Here is a 16485-nt window from a genome sequence, read left to right as displayed (position 1 = left end):
GTCCCTGGCACCCAGTTTCTGAGGAGCTCAGTGCTGTCTGTTCCCAGCAGATCGATAGGAACATCTGTGAAAAATCAGGACATGGATATCTGATCCAGCAGCCCTGGCTGTTTCCTGTTTATCTAATCTGATCCTATCAGAGTTTCTGAAGTGCTTATCAGCACCACATCTTGGCACTTTATGTGTGTATTGGAAACCCCCCCTGTTGATGGGCAATGAGAGGGGTTGGGTCTGGGCTGTGGCCCCTCCCTCTCTCAGCTTCCCTGCAAAATCCAACTTTTCCTCATGACCCCCATGAACTGATCCAGAATCAGATCCAGAAGAGACCACTAGGACAAAAAACTTGTCCAAAATACCCCAGAAAGGCGTCAAAGGGAAGGAAAACCCCAGTGAGTCATTCATGCCTAAGAAGAAGCTGAAGTCTGAGTCCCAAGCTGGCATTTTCCACTTGCCATTGCAAAATGCTGGGGATGACCAAAGCCCCACACTGGATCTGTCCCATGGGGCAGTGTAGGACATCTCTGCTTCCGTGGGGCTGGGGGACTGTGCAGCTGTGGGGCCCAGGAGCAGGGGATGGATCTGGGCTCCTTCCACCTCCTCTCTCGTCTTCCTGGCCTCCCCAGCAAGAAAATTCCCAGTTTCTCAGCCATGGAAGTAGGGTGGAGAGATGGAAACTGGCACAGCCAAGCTCCTGTTTGGGCTGGAATTTCTATCTGGTTTAAATGGGAAAATCCTTTAGCTCATGCCTTGGGAATGCTGAATGAGCTGGAACCTGAAGTCTTGCTTTGCTGATGGCTTGGAAGGGCAGAGACAGGGGAGGGTGGCTGGATTCTCCTGCTCTCTCCAACATGTGACCTCCCACACTGGGACTGGATACAGCTGAGGTGGTGAGGAGATGCCCAGAGCTCCTCACAGCACTGAGTTTAATGGAAAGTTTGCCGTTAATGACATTTTTTTTTGCCATGGCACGTGGAATCCACGTGAATCCATGTTGTATTTGAGCCATCCTAGGCAGGGCTGCAATCACTGCCTGGTGCTGGCTTGGCCTGACCCATCTCATGATGTTTCCAAGCTGTAACAATTTAGGGCAAAGAGATCTCAGGCCTTCTGTCTCGGCTTTTGCTTGATTGCCTTTTTTTCTAAGATTTCTGTTTCTCCCACCAGGTCACACTGTTGCAGAGGACTGAGGCAGGCGTTTTGTGGAGGGTCCCTCTTTTAGAGGAGGACAACTGCCTTAATTTGTCCAGCTCAAAAGTGCTTTTGAAAAACTTGAATTGCTGCACAGTGTGAAGCCTTGTTTGGATTTAGCTGTGAGAGCCAGCAGCAGTCGTCTGTCCCCGAGCACAGAGACAGCAGCTGCCAAAACCAGTGACTTTGGGGCTGGTGGGGAGATGGGAGAACTGGGGAGAGGAATGGGATATCCTGGGACAGCAGGGAGAGGGCAGAGAGCAGTCTAGGGATGAGCCTGCCCAAGGGATTTTACCCCAGGGAGAGTTTTGCCCACCAAAGGTGGAGTGATGCTGAATCCTGTCCTCTTTCCCCATGCTGAACCTTCCTCCCTGCCCAGAATAAAACCCCCAACAGCTCCTCTTTAGGAAATGTTATCGAGTTTGCAGAACTCCAGAGCTGGGAAGTGCCAGGGTCGGTTTGCTGTGCAGCCTTCAGGAGCCCCTCTGTGCATATGCATTATGGAATCATCTTTAATGGCATGATCATATCCTACTTTTTCACCTTTGCCTCGCTCAGCACAGCTGATGAACCTGCTCTGGGAATGATCTGCATTAATGTGAAGCTGTAAAAACTTCAACTGAAGTCAATGAGAGCTGTACTTCGAGCAGGGAAAGTGTCATTTAATGCTAAGCACTCTCAAAAAATCACATCTAAATGTCTCAGATTTGGTGCACGTAACGGAGTGGATGTTTTTTACATCACTGTGCTTGTGCCTTGGCTCCCTGTCTGTAAAATGGGGATGATAACAGGGAGATTGGGAACTTAATCACTTTATTTGTTGTGAAATACTGCTGCTTCTTGGTATTGAGTAAAGCATAAGCAAGCCACGAGGAGCTAAGTAATTGTGCATGCAGAACAGTGCCTGGATAAAGTACAATAAAGTAGGAGCTATGTGTCCTCCAGGGAAGAGAAACAACATACTGAGAAGCTGCACAGGGAGCTGTTTGCAGGGGGCTGAGAAGCTGTGGATGTTTGTAGGCACCCAGGGGTGAGTTTTGGGGTGCCTAAACTGAGCTCTGGATGGTTTCAGGTATCCCAGGGCTCCAGGCTGCAGCCTGACACCATCACCTTTGGCATTTGGGGAGAGATGGGTCCTGGATGTGGTCTTGGAGTCAACACCCTCACCAAAGGCAAAATTACTGGCGACAGCATTCAGGTTGTCCTGGTAACCTTAATTCCTAATTTCCTTATATTTTGAGTATGTGACCTCACAGTCGTTATAATTTCATGCATTGCACTTCTGCTGTGTGCCCAGGCACAGTGTGCTGGCTCTGTTCTTGGCATGCCTGGTGGACCTTGGTGTGTCCCTGGGGGGACACGATGCTTGGCAGTGCTGGGTTTCCTCCTGCCTGGAGTCCCCAGGTGCTTGCTGTGGGATTTCTGTCCCACTGAGGGCATCTGCTGTGCTCCAAATCCCTGTCCCATCCCATCCCATCCCATCCCATCCCATCCCATCCCATCCCATCCCATCCCATCCCATCCCACATTTTGCTGCTGAGGTTCCTGGCACACAGGAGCATCCAGCACACTGGAAATTCATCCTGCTGTATTTGGGATGGATTACAGACCACAGCAGGTACTAGCACATATAATTCCCAGCTTCCTGACCGTGCTTTGCCATCCCTCTTAAGGCTCATGTGCCTTTTCTTAAGCCTCCCAGCACCGACGTTGCCTGGGAGACTGAGCCAGCACCTCCTGCATTTCCTTTGGCTCGTGCAGGGTTGAAACCGCAGCCACAACCTTCCCTGGAACAGGAAAAACACTCAGAATTAAAACTATCTTGTTGAATTCCTCTGTGATACCCTGGTCCTTCACATGGCAGAGCTATGCTGGCTCTGAGGGGGCTGCAGTGAGGTGCAGGGTTCTTGTGAACCCCAACATCCCTTGGGATGCGCTTTCCCAGCTCACTTTTATCCCACTGTGTTTGTTTTCGCTTTGCTTTGCTGTAATTAAATTCCTGGCCCTTCTGCTTGCAGAAGTGAGCTTCAAAACGCTCCAGCAGAGGGGTGGTTTTATTGAATCTCCAGCAAATTATTGATGCTTGGTGGGGAATTTTTCACACTTTCAACCTCAAGGTTTTTGGGAGAGCGTTTTTGCAAGTGTTTATTATAGTATTGCCACAAGAAGCGAGACTACCCGGAAAATTTATAGCCAGCGGCTCATCAGCTGTGGAATGTCAGCACAGCACCGTTGAAATGCCTTCTCCAGTGTCACTCAAGTGAGGATGATTTCTCCCAGCTGAGGACCTGCACAGTGGTTTTTCTTCAAACCTTCCAGCACTATTACAGTGGCTGAAAAGTGGTTGTTGGTGTACTGGGCAGAAAATCACTTTTTTACTAGATAAAATAATAAATCTGATGCAGGCACAGCACTGGGACACCTGGTTAAAGACAGGAGTTCCAGCATGCCAAAGTTTCAGGCTGTGAAGTCCCCAGGTGAGAAGCTGCCACCACCTCCTGAGCTCCTTCAGTGCTGGGGATGGACGTGAACTTTTCCAGAACATTCCAGCTTAGTCAGTGTGTGAATGGACTTGCTTGGTTCATGGCTCAGTGCTGCGGGAGATGGTTGCTGCATTCTCCACAGATATGGGTATCAGGAAGAAATCCTTCCCTGGGAGGGTGGGCAGGCCCTGGCACAGGGTGCCCAGAGAAGCTGTGGCTGCCCCTGGATCCCTGGAAGTGCCCAAGGCCAGGTGGGACAGGACTTGGAGCAGCCTGGGATAGGGGAAGGTGTCCCTGCCCATAGCAGGGGTGGAATGAGGTGAGCTCTAAGATCCCTTCCAACCCAAACCATTCTGTGATCCATGATGAAATGTTGTAGGGATGCAGGAAAAGGCTGTAGAGAGAATGGTCTCTTGCTGAAGGCAGAATAAAATTGAAAGGCTTGAAATCCCTGAAAAAAACCCACCATATTCTGTTGCGTTTAAATTGGAGACCACTTTTCTCAGGTGATCATTTATTGCATGTTCATTGTAATTTGTGTGTTTAACTGGATGGCTCTCAGTACAGACCAGCTGAGACTGTAGTGCAGCAGACCCAGCTGGAATTGTAGTGTGAGTGTGGGAAGTGCTAAAAGAACTAAAAATAACTTGGAAAACATCTTCAATTGGCCATCCAGCAGCAGTGAGCACTTTCCATCCTCTTCTCTCGTTGCCTGGGCTGCCTGTCTTAGATGTGAAGAAAATCATCACCCCCAGTGCACAGAAGCTGGGAGCAAAAATGAACGTTTGTGACACACAGGGGGTCCTGGGAGGGGACTGCCCTGGGGAAGGGGTGGCTCTGCCTCTGCTGGGGGCAGCAATGCCATGTGCTGAGTGTGGTCCAGGTGGTGGCACCAAGGGGTCCCGAAGGCTCTGCTTGCAGCCAAGGTCCCAGTCCCTTGTGCTCATCAATTCTTTGCTTCTGAAGCTGGGCTTTGCAGCTGCTGCTTGGTGTTTTATTAGTTATATAGAATTATAAAAAGAATGTGATTATGAGCTTGCAGTAGACCTTCAGCTGGGATCCGTGTGTCGCTCACTCTTCGTGCCCATTCCTGTGATGAATTTTCCAGGGCATCGTGGGAGAGCTGCTCAGAATTGCTCAGATGAGCAGCAGCTGGGCTGAAAAATGCAGAATCTGGGTGTAAATTGCTCTGTCCTGGTTTTCCAGTGCAGCAGCTCTGAAGTTCCCTGTTCAACGGAAGCGGGAAGCAGCACAAGGTGCTGGGCATGAGCCGTCCTGGCTGGGCTGGGCTGTGCTGGGAGGTTCTGGGTGAAGATGCAGGTGACACAGCATCACAACCTGTGCTGCCAGTGGGCCCTGTCTCTAGACTAAACTCCTGAACCTCAAGTTCTGATCCCTCTCCAAACCCAGCTCAGGGAGCAGATGGCACTGGCTTAGTCTCCAGCTCGCATTCTTTTATTTTTCTCATGGATGGTGAACTTTGTAAGGCACTGAAGTCTTTAACCATTAGCAGGCAATAAAAAGGGGCAGCAGAGTTGGATAACACCCACTAATCCCCTCCAGGATGAGCTGGAGAGTAGAGCCACTGCAAAGCTCTGGAGCTTATTCTGGGATGAGTGCTTTGGAAGCTTTGAGAATAGCTTGGTGTTGGTATTTCATGAATAAATAACCCCCAACGGTATTTGTCAGTGAATCTTCTTCTTTAATGAGACCTGGAACAAAGGAGGAGGGTGGAGAACAGTGTTTTTTGAGGGAATCCAGGGGAGTTCAGGTGGTGGGAGGTAGAATGGGGCTGTGTGAGGATGGGTGCCATGGTCTGCACTGTGGGAGCCCTGCTGTGCAGCACCATACTGGACATTTCTGCCATGAGATATTGATAGAAAATTGGATTTTACTGATGCTGGGTGTGTGTTCAGAGGGTCCTGGCAGAGAGGGGAGTGTGTTTCATTTATAACTATCATTTGGGTGTCTGCAGGTATCTTTGGGAGAGCTGGAGACTTTAAGGTGTGTGTGTATATGTGTGTGTGTTCATAGATGCTCATGGGCTCGTGGAGAGGATGAGACACCAGAAATTGGGTCGCTCTCTCCAAAATGTCCCTTTTGACAAGAGCTGGCTTTAGATCAGTGATGATTTCCCCATCCCCCCAGCACACCAGGTGCTGAGCCCTGCCTGCTCCCTGTGGTTTTGGCACCTGGGTCCAGCCAGGGCCACCAGCAGCTTCCCTGGGCTCTTTGATGTGCCCGGGACACGGAGCCTGTCCTTCTCCATCCCTCCCTGTCAGAACAGATCTGGGGCTTAGTCACTGAAATCCAACACGGAGAGATGGAGAACAAGAGCTGCTCTTTTGCAGGCAGCTTGTTACTGCGGGGAGAGTGATTCATCCATCAGGGCTGGTCTGATCTGGCAGCCAGGCCATGGTGGGGATGGCTGTCCCCAGTGGGGTCCCTGCAAGGGTGGCCAGATGCTGCCATCACTCCTCAAGTGTGCCCTGCCTTGTTGGCACTGTGTTCCCTCCAGGGCTGGCTCTGGAATGTGAGAACAGGAGCCCCCTGCAGTGGGCAGGGAAGGACAGGCAGGGGTCACTGCCAGAGCTGTGTGGGTGGAAAGTCATCTGCTCCGTGCCACGTGTGGCTACAGAAGGCAGGTAATTAATGACTGCTCTTCACTCCCAAAATTCAAAGGAGCCGCCGAGGCTGGCAGTGCCAGGGGCTCAGCAGAGCCTGCCTGCACTGAGCTGGGCTCCTCCAGCCCCTCCTGAGGCAGATGAAAGTGAGGTTTTCTCCTAGCTTGCTCTGAGCATCCCATCAGCCTCCCATGAGCTGCCACCCCCGTCAGAGCTCTGTGTTGGGGTGAAGCTCCTCTAATGGAACAACGGCCGAGCATCTGCCCTCACCCCTCTCCTCTCACAGGTGACACTTCAACACTTCCCTGTGGCTGCACTGCCCAGGCCTCCAGTGAGGTAAATATTTAATACACTTAATGGCTCATTCCAGCTCGCCAGCCCTTCCTGGGCTTTGGCAGGGGTCATCCATTATGCCAAGCTTTGGAGAGCGAGTTTCCCGTTCCCATCCTCAGCCCTGCCCAGGGCAGGAGGTTGGTTTGTGCTTCCAAGTTTTAATTAAAGCATGACAAGCTGCCCTTGCCAGCCCCAGCCTGGTGCCATGTGGGATGAGCCGATGTCTCCTGGAAGAATTCTGTCTCTCTGGAGTGATCCTGTGCACGGATCCAGCCCCAGGATCTTCTCTCCACCACCCAAAGCAGCTGTAGCTCCTCACCTTCTCCTTCCAGGGATTGTGGGTTGTTTGGCAGCTCAATGGAAAAGCCAGGAGGGAGGATGGGAGCATGGTTCTCCTTGCTGTCCACCCACAATGAGAAACCCCCTGGGAGGACCAGATGGGGCTGAGCTTTTGGGGTGGGTGGTGGAGGAGCTGTCACGGTTTGTTGGTTTTGGCTTTCTTAAAATAATTCTCCCTACATTAATAAACAGTGGTTTTAGTTAGTAAATAATATCCCCTTTCTCCCCCATCTCCCCAGCAGAAATATATCCAATATATCCTGCCTTTCTCACTCCCTCATTTCAGAGGGGCTGCAGATCCTGGTGGGAACAGAGTGCTAATAGAAAACGGCCTCTAAAGATATTTGAAACATGACCAAGAAAGGGCAGAGGGAGATTCGTCTCCAAATAGGCTGGAAAATCTAGGAGGTGGGCCAAGAAAGGGAGAATATCAGGAGCTTGATTGCTACGAGTGAAAAGTTAATTGGGAAGCATTAATTGGGGTGAGAGCAGGCAGCACAGACACGAATTTGCTATGTGGGGCACCATGGTGAGCACGGAGCTGCTCCAGTGCTGGGATAACTCATCCACCCCAGCCCATGGGCATGTGCCAATTTACTATTTCTCACTGCTTTTAATGGTGTTTTCCTTGTTGAAAGTCCCAGCTTCTGGAATCCTGTGATTTCCCTTGAAATCCAGAATCTAAAAAATCATGATGTCAATACTGCATAAGGCTTTATTTGGGTTTGGTCTCTGAGGAGTTTCTAGCCCTTGAGTTTGCAGGGAAAAGCTTGGTTATACCCTAAAGCAAATTTAGAGGGAGAAAATGTTAAAAAAAACCCAAACCCTAAACAGCTCAGCAATTGATTTATTTTTAAAATCTCATCATTTTGGTGCCAGTTGCATTCTATTCTTTTTTAATGCCTGACTCACGGTTTTGTTGAGCGCTCGCTGTTGGCAGGGCTGTGTGCGTGAGTGTGATGGTGGCGTGTGAGCTCAGGGGCCCTCTGCTGATAGAGAGTGCAGGGCTGCTTCCAGGCAGCTCTGCCGTGGCCCTCCAGGGCTGATGAATATTCCTGTACTGCTGTTTCACTGCCAAGCAGATTGTTTTCACATTAAACCCCCCCAAAAAAAGGGACACTGGCGCTGGCCATTGGGTCATTGTGCTGATGGCAGGACAGAGGCTCAAGGAGAATGAACCGTGCTGTGACTCCCAGCATTGCCTCAGGGGTATTGAGGTCAGAGGGGTGAGGGTTAATTTGCAGCCTCCTGTGTGTAAAGATCTAATAAACAACCTGTGGAGGTCGTCTGTCACTACCAGTGACTTGTTCTGTGACCTTTCTCTCTCTCTGACCGCTTTGTCTCTCTCCTGTCAATACGAGGGTGATGGCTTCTGTTGCCCAGGATGGGCTGTGGGTGTTGGTTAACATATAAACTGTGCTTTGAAGATGAAAAATATCTTGGAGATGCTTGAAGCTCTTGACAAGCATCTGTGTTCCTTTTGCAGGAACCCAGCAGAAGGCAGAGTGCCTGAATGCTTTGTCACAGGCGAAATCTGCTGCGTGTGCAGCCTCGAGAGGCAGGGCTGGGAGCTTCCCAAGGCTTCACATGGCCCTGGAATTATTCCTAGGTGCTCGTGTTTCTTGTTTGAGGGGTGTCACAGCACAGCAATGCCTGGGGCTTTGCCCATCATGGGCTGGAGCAGCGCAGCAGAGCTGTGCCTGCACCCACCCCTGCATTATCTGCTCCATATCCACATCCCAACTAGCACAAAGCCAAGCTGTGTGTGTTCTTCCAGCTTAGGCAGTGCCCCTGGAGTGGATATGGGTGATGGTGATGGATGGGGTGTGGATGCTAAGGGAGGCTTGGCCAGGTGTGAAACACCCAGGAAGAGTTTTATAGCTCTGTGGAAGAGTTTTATGGCTCTGGATTTGCTGTTGTCTAGTGTAGGGTTGGATTCACACCCAGATCCAGGCTACTAACAAAGCATCTCCTAATTTCCAGTATGCAAAAAATCGGTGGATGGTATCTTTGAAACCCCGTGACTGGTTGATTCTATGAAGGATGCCAGAGTTGTGCAGCAGATTTATTGTATAGCATGTATAGCATAATCCCAAAGGCCTCATTTCCTCGGGAAGCTTCCTTTGGCTCGGTACCACTCATCAGGATGCAGGGATTTGGCCAGAGCAGCTCTCTGTGGATTGCTGTGGTCTGCCAGCTCCCTGCCAGCCCTAACGGTGCCTTTTCTCTCCAAGGGAAGAAGCGATGCTGTCCACCTACTTCGAAACCATCAATGACTTGCTCTCCTCCTTCGGGCCCGTCCGGGACTGCTCCCGCAACAACGGCGGCTGCACCCGCAACTTCAAATGTGTTTCGGATCGCAAGGTGGACTCCACGGGCTGTGTGGTACGTGCTGGGGCTCTGGGGTCCATGCTGGGGCTGTAGGGTCCATACTGGGGCTGTGGAGTCCATCCTGGGGCTCTTGGGTCCATACTGGGGTTGGCCTCTGGTTTGAGGACAAGCCAGAGGGAGATGTGACCTGCTCCTCCTTCCTGTGGCTGAGGGGATGTGTGTGCTGGAGCTGGACTTCCCCCAGTCCTGGGGCCTTCATGGCAAATCACAAATGCCTTAAGGACTCCAGGGAAGCAGCCCAGGTGCTCAGATGAGCAGAAGAAGAATATTCTTGAGGCTGGTGGTCATTTTCCTGCTTGTCAAGAAGCAGGGGTGGGAGGCTGCCTCGATTTTTCTCCTCCTTTACGCTTCCCAGTGCAGAAGATGAAGCATCCCTCCAGCCTATCCACCTCTGGGTATCTCTGACACCCTCAGAGTCTTGATTTGTTTCTGATCATGCTCATGTCTTGCCAAACAACCTACTGAGTCCCAGCTTTTGCAGAGTCCAGAAAATCTTCTAGACCTCAGACCATTAGTTTTGGGCAGAGGCTCTGAATGATAGAATGCTAGAAAGGATTTGAATTGTAAAAGGACCTTAAAGGTCATCTTGTCCTAACTCCCTGCCTTGGGCAGGAGCACCTTCCACTAGACCTGGCTACCCAGAGCCTGGTCCAGCCTGGCTGTGAACAGTTCCCTGGAGGTGTTCCCTGATGGGTTTTGCTGTGCTTCCAGGTGGGAGCAGCAGAGCTCAGCCCAGCTCTAACCCATCTCACCTTGACATCAAAGTCATTCCATCCCTGCGTGAGGAGCCTGTGTGAATCCGTAATGACGTGCAGAGACACAGGGCAGAGCCTTGGGAAGTGGGACAAACCCAGAGCATCACTTTTTGTCTGCTGTTGAAGCCCCTGCCCGCCAGGAAACCGTGGTGACCCCCGAGGGGATCCAGAGCTGTCACCTGCTCCACCAGCCCCTCAACCACACATTCACCACCCCTAAACCCCTGAAAGCCCTCATCTCACTGCAGGCAGGGCCCCCTCGCCACGTCCCTCCCTCTCAGCAGAGACAGGAGATAAGTGTCTCTTTATTTATTGAAGATGTTTGTACACGGCAGCTGGGAAAGGTCAGGCTGGAGCCGTGCTGTCCCGGGGGGAGGCGTTTTCATTATCCCCTTCTCAGGTTGCTTGTTAAGGCCATTTAGCACGACAGTCTGATGTGTCACCAGCAACGCCTGGTGCCATCTCCCCCTTGCTGCTCCTCTCCCCTTCCTCCTTTTTTTTCCCCATTGCCATTTTTTTTTTCTTTGTTCCCTTTTCCAGGGAGCAGATGCCTTTCTACTCTTTTGGGGTGTTTTCCCTCTTTTTTGGGGTGCTGTTTTGCTCTGCAGGCCAACGTGCTTGCCCAGGCACTGTCAGAAGCAATCAGGGTTCTGATCACCTCATGCCTCTGGGAAGTGATGCCTCTTTTTAAAGTCAGGCTATATTAAGATAGAAATTGTCAATAAATTACAGGCCTAGTGCTGGCATGTGGAGACGCAGAAAAGGAAAACCGTGTCACTTGGGGAAAATATCCCCCAGCTTGTGTAGTGCCTGCCTGAGGCTGTGTGTGAACAGAATGGACCATGTACAGTGTGGGGAGAAGGGAGGAGCAGCAGGAGCTTTCTCCTGGGGGGCATCCTGTCCCCGAGAGCTGTGGGGGAGAGGTGACACTCAGGGACCACAGGAACCCCCATCCTACACGTCACCCAGGCTCTGGGGCCATGCATCCCATGGGGACAGGACACAGTCTCTCCCCACTCTGCTCTTCACCCCTTTTTCTCCCCACTGCAGGAGCACCAGGCTGCTCTGTCCCTCTCCACAGCTCCCAGTTTTGGGGTGAAGCTCCCCAGTCTGAGCCTGAGGACAGCAGAGCTGAGCTGCCCAGGGGGAGTGTGGGGACAGCCAGCCCTTGTCTCCCTGCTTCCCTTTGGACTGACACCAACTTCCAACAACACTGACTTCCCAGCTCCCCCAGCCCTGTGCAAAGTTTTATTCTCATCACCCATTGTCGGTCCCTGGCAGAGGAGAGGTGTGGAAGGAACTGACCCCACATTCCTGAGTGTGTTCCATGGCCGTTGTCCAGGGAAAAGCCTAAAGGGTGGGCTGGCAGCACTGCCCCCAGCCTGGGTGATGCTCATGGTGCTGAGTGGGATCAGAGGGGCTGGGAGTGGAGTCTCAGAGCTCACACAGGCCCAGTTTGAGACATTCTGGTACTTTGCTCACCCATCCCTGTGCTGCCACTCCTCATCCCACTCCTTCTGGAGCCTGCTGGGTGTGAGCTGGGTTTCCAGTGCAAGAAGGGATGGGGCCATGTGCTGCAAATTTTCAGGGATGTCCGTTAGTTTTGAAGCTGAACTGCTGTGAACTCAATTTGCCAATTTGGTAAGTGCTGTGGGCAATATCGGGATGTAATTTAATTAAGCTATCCCCTTTTTATAGAGTTCAGGGAGCATTTGCCTACTAATTTTAGCACTAGGTTTGCTCCAGCTTTACTCTGAACACAGATTCACAAATCATGACATGTTGTTAATCTCTACCAGTCAACAGTTTATTAATTTGCTGAGGACCACAGAAGTATATAATCAGTGGTTCATCAATCAAGGCTAAATCCAACAAATGTTCCAGGCAGGTACTGAGCATAAAATATACATGCAGCCTTGTAAGCAATTAATACACCACAGAGCTGGAGCCAAGTGGCTCAACCGGGGAGCAGCACAAATCTCAAAGATTTCTTATTCCTTTTATATAAAATCATCATCTGTTACCAGTTCCTTCATGCCCTTAATACGGCTTCCAGTAATTCTGCAGGGACTGGGATGCATTTATCTCTGGGTTTTTAGTGGCTCTGCCATTACCATTACCTAATTGTTTGGACTTAAAGGGTCTCGGATAAAAAGTCGAGGGTGGATTGTTTGCAGCTTGTGCTGGAGTCTGGCTGTGTCTCCTTGGGCTGATGGTGAAGAGCAAAGAGGGCATCGCTTTGCTCAGTTAAAATTCGACTTTTTAGGCATCACCTGAAGGCCCTAAAGCCTCTCCAGCAGGGTTTCCACCTTCAGGGGTGGCAGCTTCCCACCCGCCATCCCTCACTTCCCATGGGATCCCTTTTTCCCCCTCTCACCTCATGGTTTTCTGTTAGTTTTATGTGTACCCAGTAGATGGCATGAGTGCATAAAGGGTTTCTGCAGTTCTTTTCTTATCGGAGGCCTTTTTTTATTCAGGTAGTTTTAAGAATTAACAGCTGCAACCTTGGCATCGCTAACTGGAGCCCGGTGTTTGAGCCCTTAACCAACCAAACAGCCCCCAAGCTCCAGAAAACCTGCTTCCATGCTGCTTTTTCTTGTTGCACTCTAGAACTCTAGATTGATCTGGTCAAGCTGTAGGAATTTCCCAAGAAAACAAAATCCCAGTGAATTTCTGTGAATCCAGTGACTCTGCACACTGAGTCCAGTGTGTGTTTCGTATCATCTCGTGGGGATCACAGCAAACCAAGAGAAAGTGTTCTAGAGGAATGATTCAGACTATTTCATAATGGAAATATTACTGATCTTTTCTACTGGCACTGTGGTAGCTGCACAGCCTGGAGGGAGGATGCTGAAGGAGGAAAAATGCTTAACCCTCGTGTGTTGGTGATTTATAATTTGAGATGAAAACCTGTGAATTGGCCCTGAGAGACTGAAGGAAACACCTGCACCATGGCTTAAATTCAGGTTTCTCCAGCTGTCTCTCAGATTGGTTTCGCTCCCTGGTGCCAGTCCTCTCACCCCCCTGAGGAGAAGGGGGTGTTGCTTCCATGCTGCCCCGTGACCAGGTGGATTTTTGAGCCTGGAAAGGTAGGATTGCAGCCTTAATGAAAATAAGAGGGGTGAGGTTTTATCCCCAAAGGAAGGGGAGCTTTGGCCTTAGCACATGAGCTGGGCAAGGAGGTGCTCTGTTCTCTTCCAGTGCACGTTGGGCATCCTCAGCATCACTGTGGGAGGAGGCAGCAGCAGGTACAGGTGTCTGAGCCCCACGTGCCTCCCAGGATGGGGTCTCCTCACTGTGAGAACCAACTGGAGAAGCAGAAGGGCATGAGCTGCTTCACTGGGGGTGAGGAAGGCAGCTCGGAGTCCTGGCCCAAGAATTATGAGAATTAACCCCTTGTTTGTTTAAGGTGTGAGAGGCTGGACTGCAGCAGGGGGGCAGGTGGTGTGGTCTGGTGGTTCTGCAGCAGCTGGGTGCCTGCAGATGTTGGTGAGTTGGTTCTTTGAGTCATGAGATTGATACAGGAGCCAAGGATGTTGCAGGTGGATGTGGAAGGGCTGTGCTCCAGGAGCCATCCCACCTTGGGAAGGGCTGGGAGAGCATTGCCCAGCCTGGGCTCTGGGTGCTGCTGTTCTGTACAGACATGAAATCCTGCTCATCCTCACTGGCTCCCCTCTCACAGGCTCAGGTCTCTCTGACAGAGATTAATTTCTAGTCTGACCAAGAAAAAAGTGCAGTTTGCCTACAAGGATGATCTGAGCTGTTTCTCCCTGCGATGGCAGGGGTCAGCCCACCACGAAGAAGGGAATTTGTCTGGCACAGCAGGATGCAGAACATCTACCAGAGTCACCTAACGAAGCTGTGGCCAGCAGTGACGCTGCTGTGGGGTTGGTCCCAGCCTAAAGAGAGTCCTAAAGACACAGGAGGAGAAATTTGGCATGGTCCACACAAGCCTTAGCACAGCTTGTCTGGGGCTAATCCTTCCCTTGCTCTCCCCCACGTCAGGATGATGATGGGCTGTTCCTCACTGCTGCAGAGTGTAGCAGAGAAATGGATTAATTTAGGAGCGTAACCATTTTGGGGAGAAATGGGATTAGAAATGGAGGAGCAGGGCAGTGGCTTTTGTCTCCTCCTTCCAGCACAAGTTACCCAGAGGTGGTTAGAGACCATGGAGACATGATTTGAAATTCTGTGGGTGATGCTGAGAACTTATTTTCCTGGGGGGAAATGGGGTGTTGGGGAGTTTCAGCCCAAACCAAAATGCTGTGCAGAAATTCCTTGCGTACATGAAAATTCAAAAATACTTTGGTTCAAAACATTTCCTTTCTATAAAGGAGAGGGAAATGTTTAATTCCACCACTATCATCTGGAGATTTGTTTTATATTACTTTATCCCAGTGTACAGCCTGAAATAAAAACAAAATTAGGTGATGGAAACCAAAACATTTCAACCCTGTCAAAATTAAATGCTCTCCTAATTTCCCGATGAGTTTTGAGATGTAATTGATGGAATCCCACAAAGCACTTAAGCTTCATCAAATCTGCATTTTTCTGACAGACAATTGTTCATTGAAAAATAAAAACTTACCCGTCCCTGCCTTGAGAGGCACCTAGCTAATTATGGGAGAGATGCACACACCAGGGAGGGAGATGAGGAAACCAGTCTCTCCTAATCCCTTTAAAGTCTCACTGCCTCCCTGGAGCAGCAGCTGACTCCTTTTGCACATTGTGGTTGGAAGCAGAAGCTCCCTGAGCTCAACAGCAAGCCCCCCTCCAAGGAATCCATGGTGTGGGAATTTATCTCATTAATCCAGGTAAATACCCGTGCTGAAAATGGGATTTGAGGAGGAAAGGGTGGCAAAAGCTGCTGGGGTCAGAGTTGGTGGTGGGTGGGATAAAACCACACATCTGCCTTTGCTTTCAGAGGGGGTTTGCACCTCGTGGCCTTGAAAGCTGGGTTAAAAGCAAGTGGAATAGCTCAGGATGCAGCAAGGTGAGCTGGAGGGCTCCTCCTGCACAGGGAAGGAGTGGTTTGGGTGATAAAAGCCCTGTTTTCTCCAGCAGTGGCTTTTTCAACAGCGTTCCTTGAGGGCTTGGCTGGTGCCCCTCTGCTCCTCACCAGACTGGGAGGGTTTGTGTGATGTGGTCACAGCTGGCTTTGGGGATTGGTTTGGGACATGGGCTGGGCTGCACCCTGATGAGTCAGGTGGGGGACAGGGGTTGAATTTCTGTTTTCCCAAAGGTTTTTGGAGTTGCCAGCGTCTGCTGCAGCTGAAAATGCCCTGACAGGCAGGAGATAGCAGCACACCCCAAAACGGGCGGTTGGTGACTTCTGGAAGGGAAGCAGATTTCCTTGCTCCAGGAACACTTCTTTCTGTGTGCAAGGCATCCCACCAGCTGCTTGAAACAAATCCCTCACTCTTGGAACTGAGGTGCAGGCATGCACAGAGTGACTGGCCCGAGAGGGTTTGCTGGAGTGGTGGCCAGGGGTGAGCAGAGGATGCCTCATCTCCGAGGCTTCCATCTCCTCCCCATCCCACTTTCACACAGGGACCAGGCTGAGAAGCACAAGCAGTATGTTCTTGGGAGCCTGCAAGACAGATGGGTTTGATTTTCTGAGGCTAAAATAATGATTGATGATCTTTAAAGGGAAAAGGAAGCAGGGGGAAAAGAGTGGGAAGATAATGACTGTTATTTCAGAAAACAGTTGTAATGTTCCCCTTTGGGAAGGATGTTCCCCCTCCTCAGCAGGGTGTCAGGAATGGCTCTGCCACAGCTGGGGTTGGTGAGGACATCCCTGCCCTGAGGAGGCTCCAGAGAGCACTTTAGCAACCAGCATTTTGGCCCTGATTTATCAAAATTTTGGGAGAGGAGGGATAAATCTCACACACACTGATTGAGCTGCATACAGCCAGGCTCTGTCCTGCTGCTGAGCAGCTTTGCTCACCAGGGGCCTTTTGGGTCAAGAAAATGAAGGCAGAATAAGCTAGAATTGTCCAGTATATACATATATATATAAATATATATGGGCCCAGAGGGTTTTACTGCATTTGTATCGTTTCTGAGCTCCAACAAGCAAATAAATACATGCCACTGCACAGACAGGAGCTCATTAAAATGTTGGCACTTGCTTGTACCTCAGCAGTGCCTCGGATTAATGCTTTTGTCTCACGCTGAGGAGGTTCCTCGGTGAGGAGGGAGGATGCCTCCCCACAAAGGGGGGTCATTAGGGCCTCTGGTCCTCGGTGTTCTACCAGCTGATTGTGCTGCCTCAGCCCAGCAGTGCTAGGGATGCAGCTTGGGGTTCTGGGTCTCCCTTCTGGAAGCATCCAGGCATGAGAGAGCTGGAGCAGCACTGGGAGCGGGGTTTGG

At 50.8% G+C, this 16485-nt stretch overlaps 1 protein-coding gene across 4 annotated transcripts in view; it reads left to right on the top strand.

The window, feature by feature from the left end:
• Window positions 1–16485, top strand: part of ASTN2 (astrotactin 2) — a 300670-nt gene that overhangs the window by 150624 nt on the left and 133561 nt on the right. For all 4 annotated transcript variants that reach the window (XM_086857798.1, XM_086857799.1, XM_086857801.1 and 1 more), the window contains exon 11: window positions 9202–9352. In XM_086857798.1, the coding sequence (XP_086713924.1) occupies window positions 9202–9352 (151 nt within the window). The remainder of the gene's footprint in view (window positions 1–9201; window positions 9353–16485) is intronic.

Source organism: Cyanistes caeruleus, chromosome 20 (genome assembly GCF_971803275.1).
Source record: "Cyanistes caeruleus chromosome 20, bCyaCae1.hap1.1, whole genome shotgun sequence".
Taxonomy (NCBI): domain Eukaryota; kingdom Metazoa; phylum Chordata; class Aves; order Passeriformes; family Paridae; genus Cyanistes; species Cyanistes caeruleus.
This window is presented reverse-complemented; position numbering and strand designations above follow the sequence as displayed.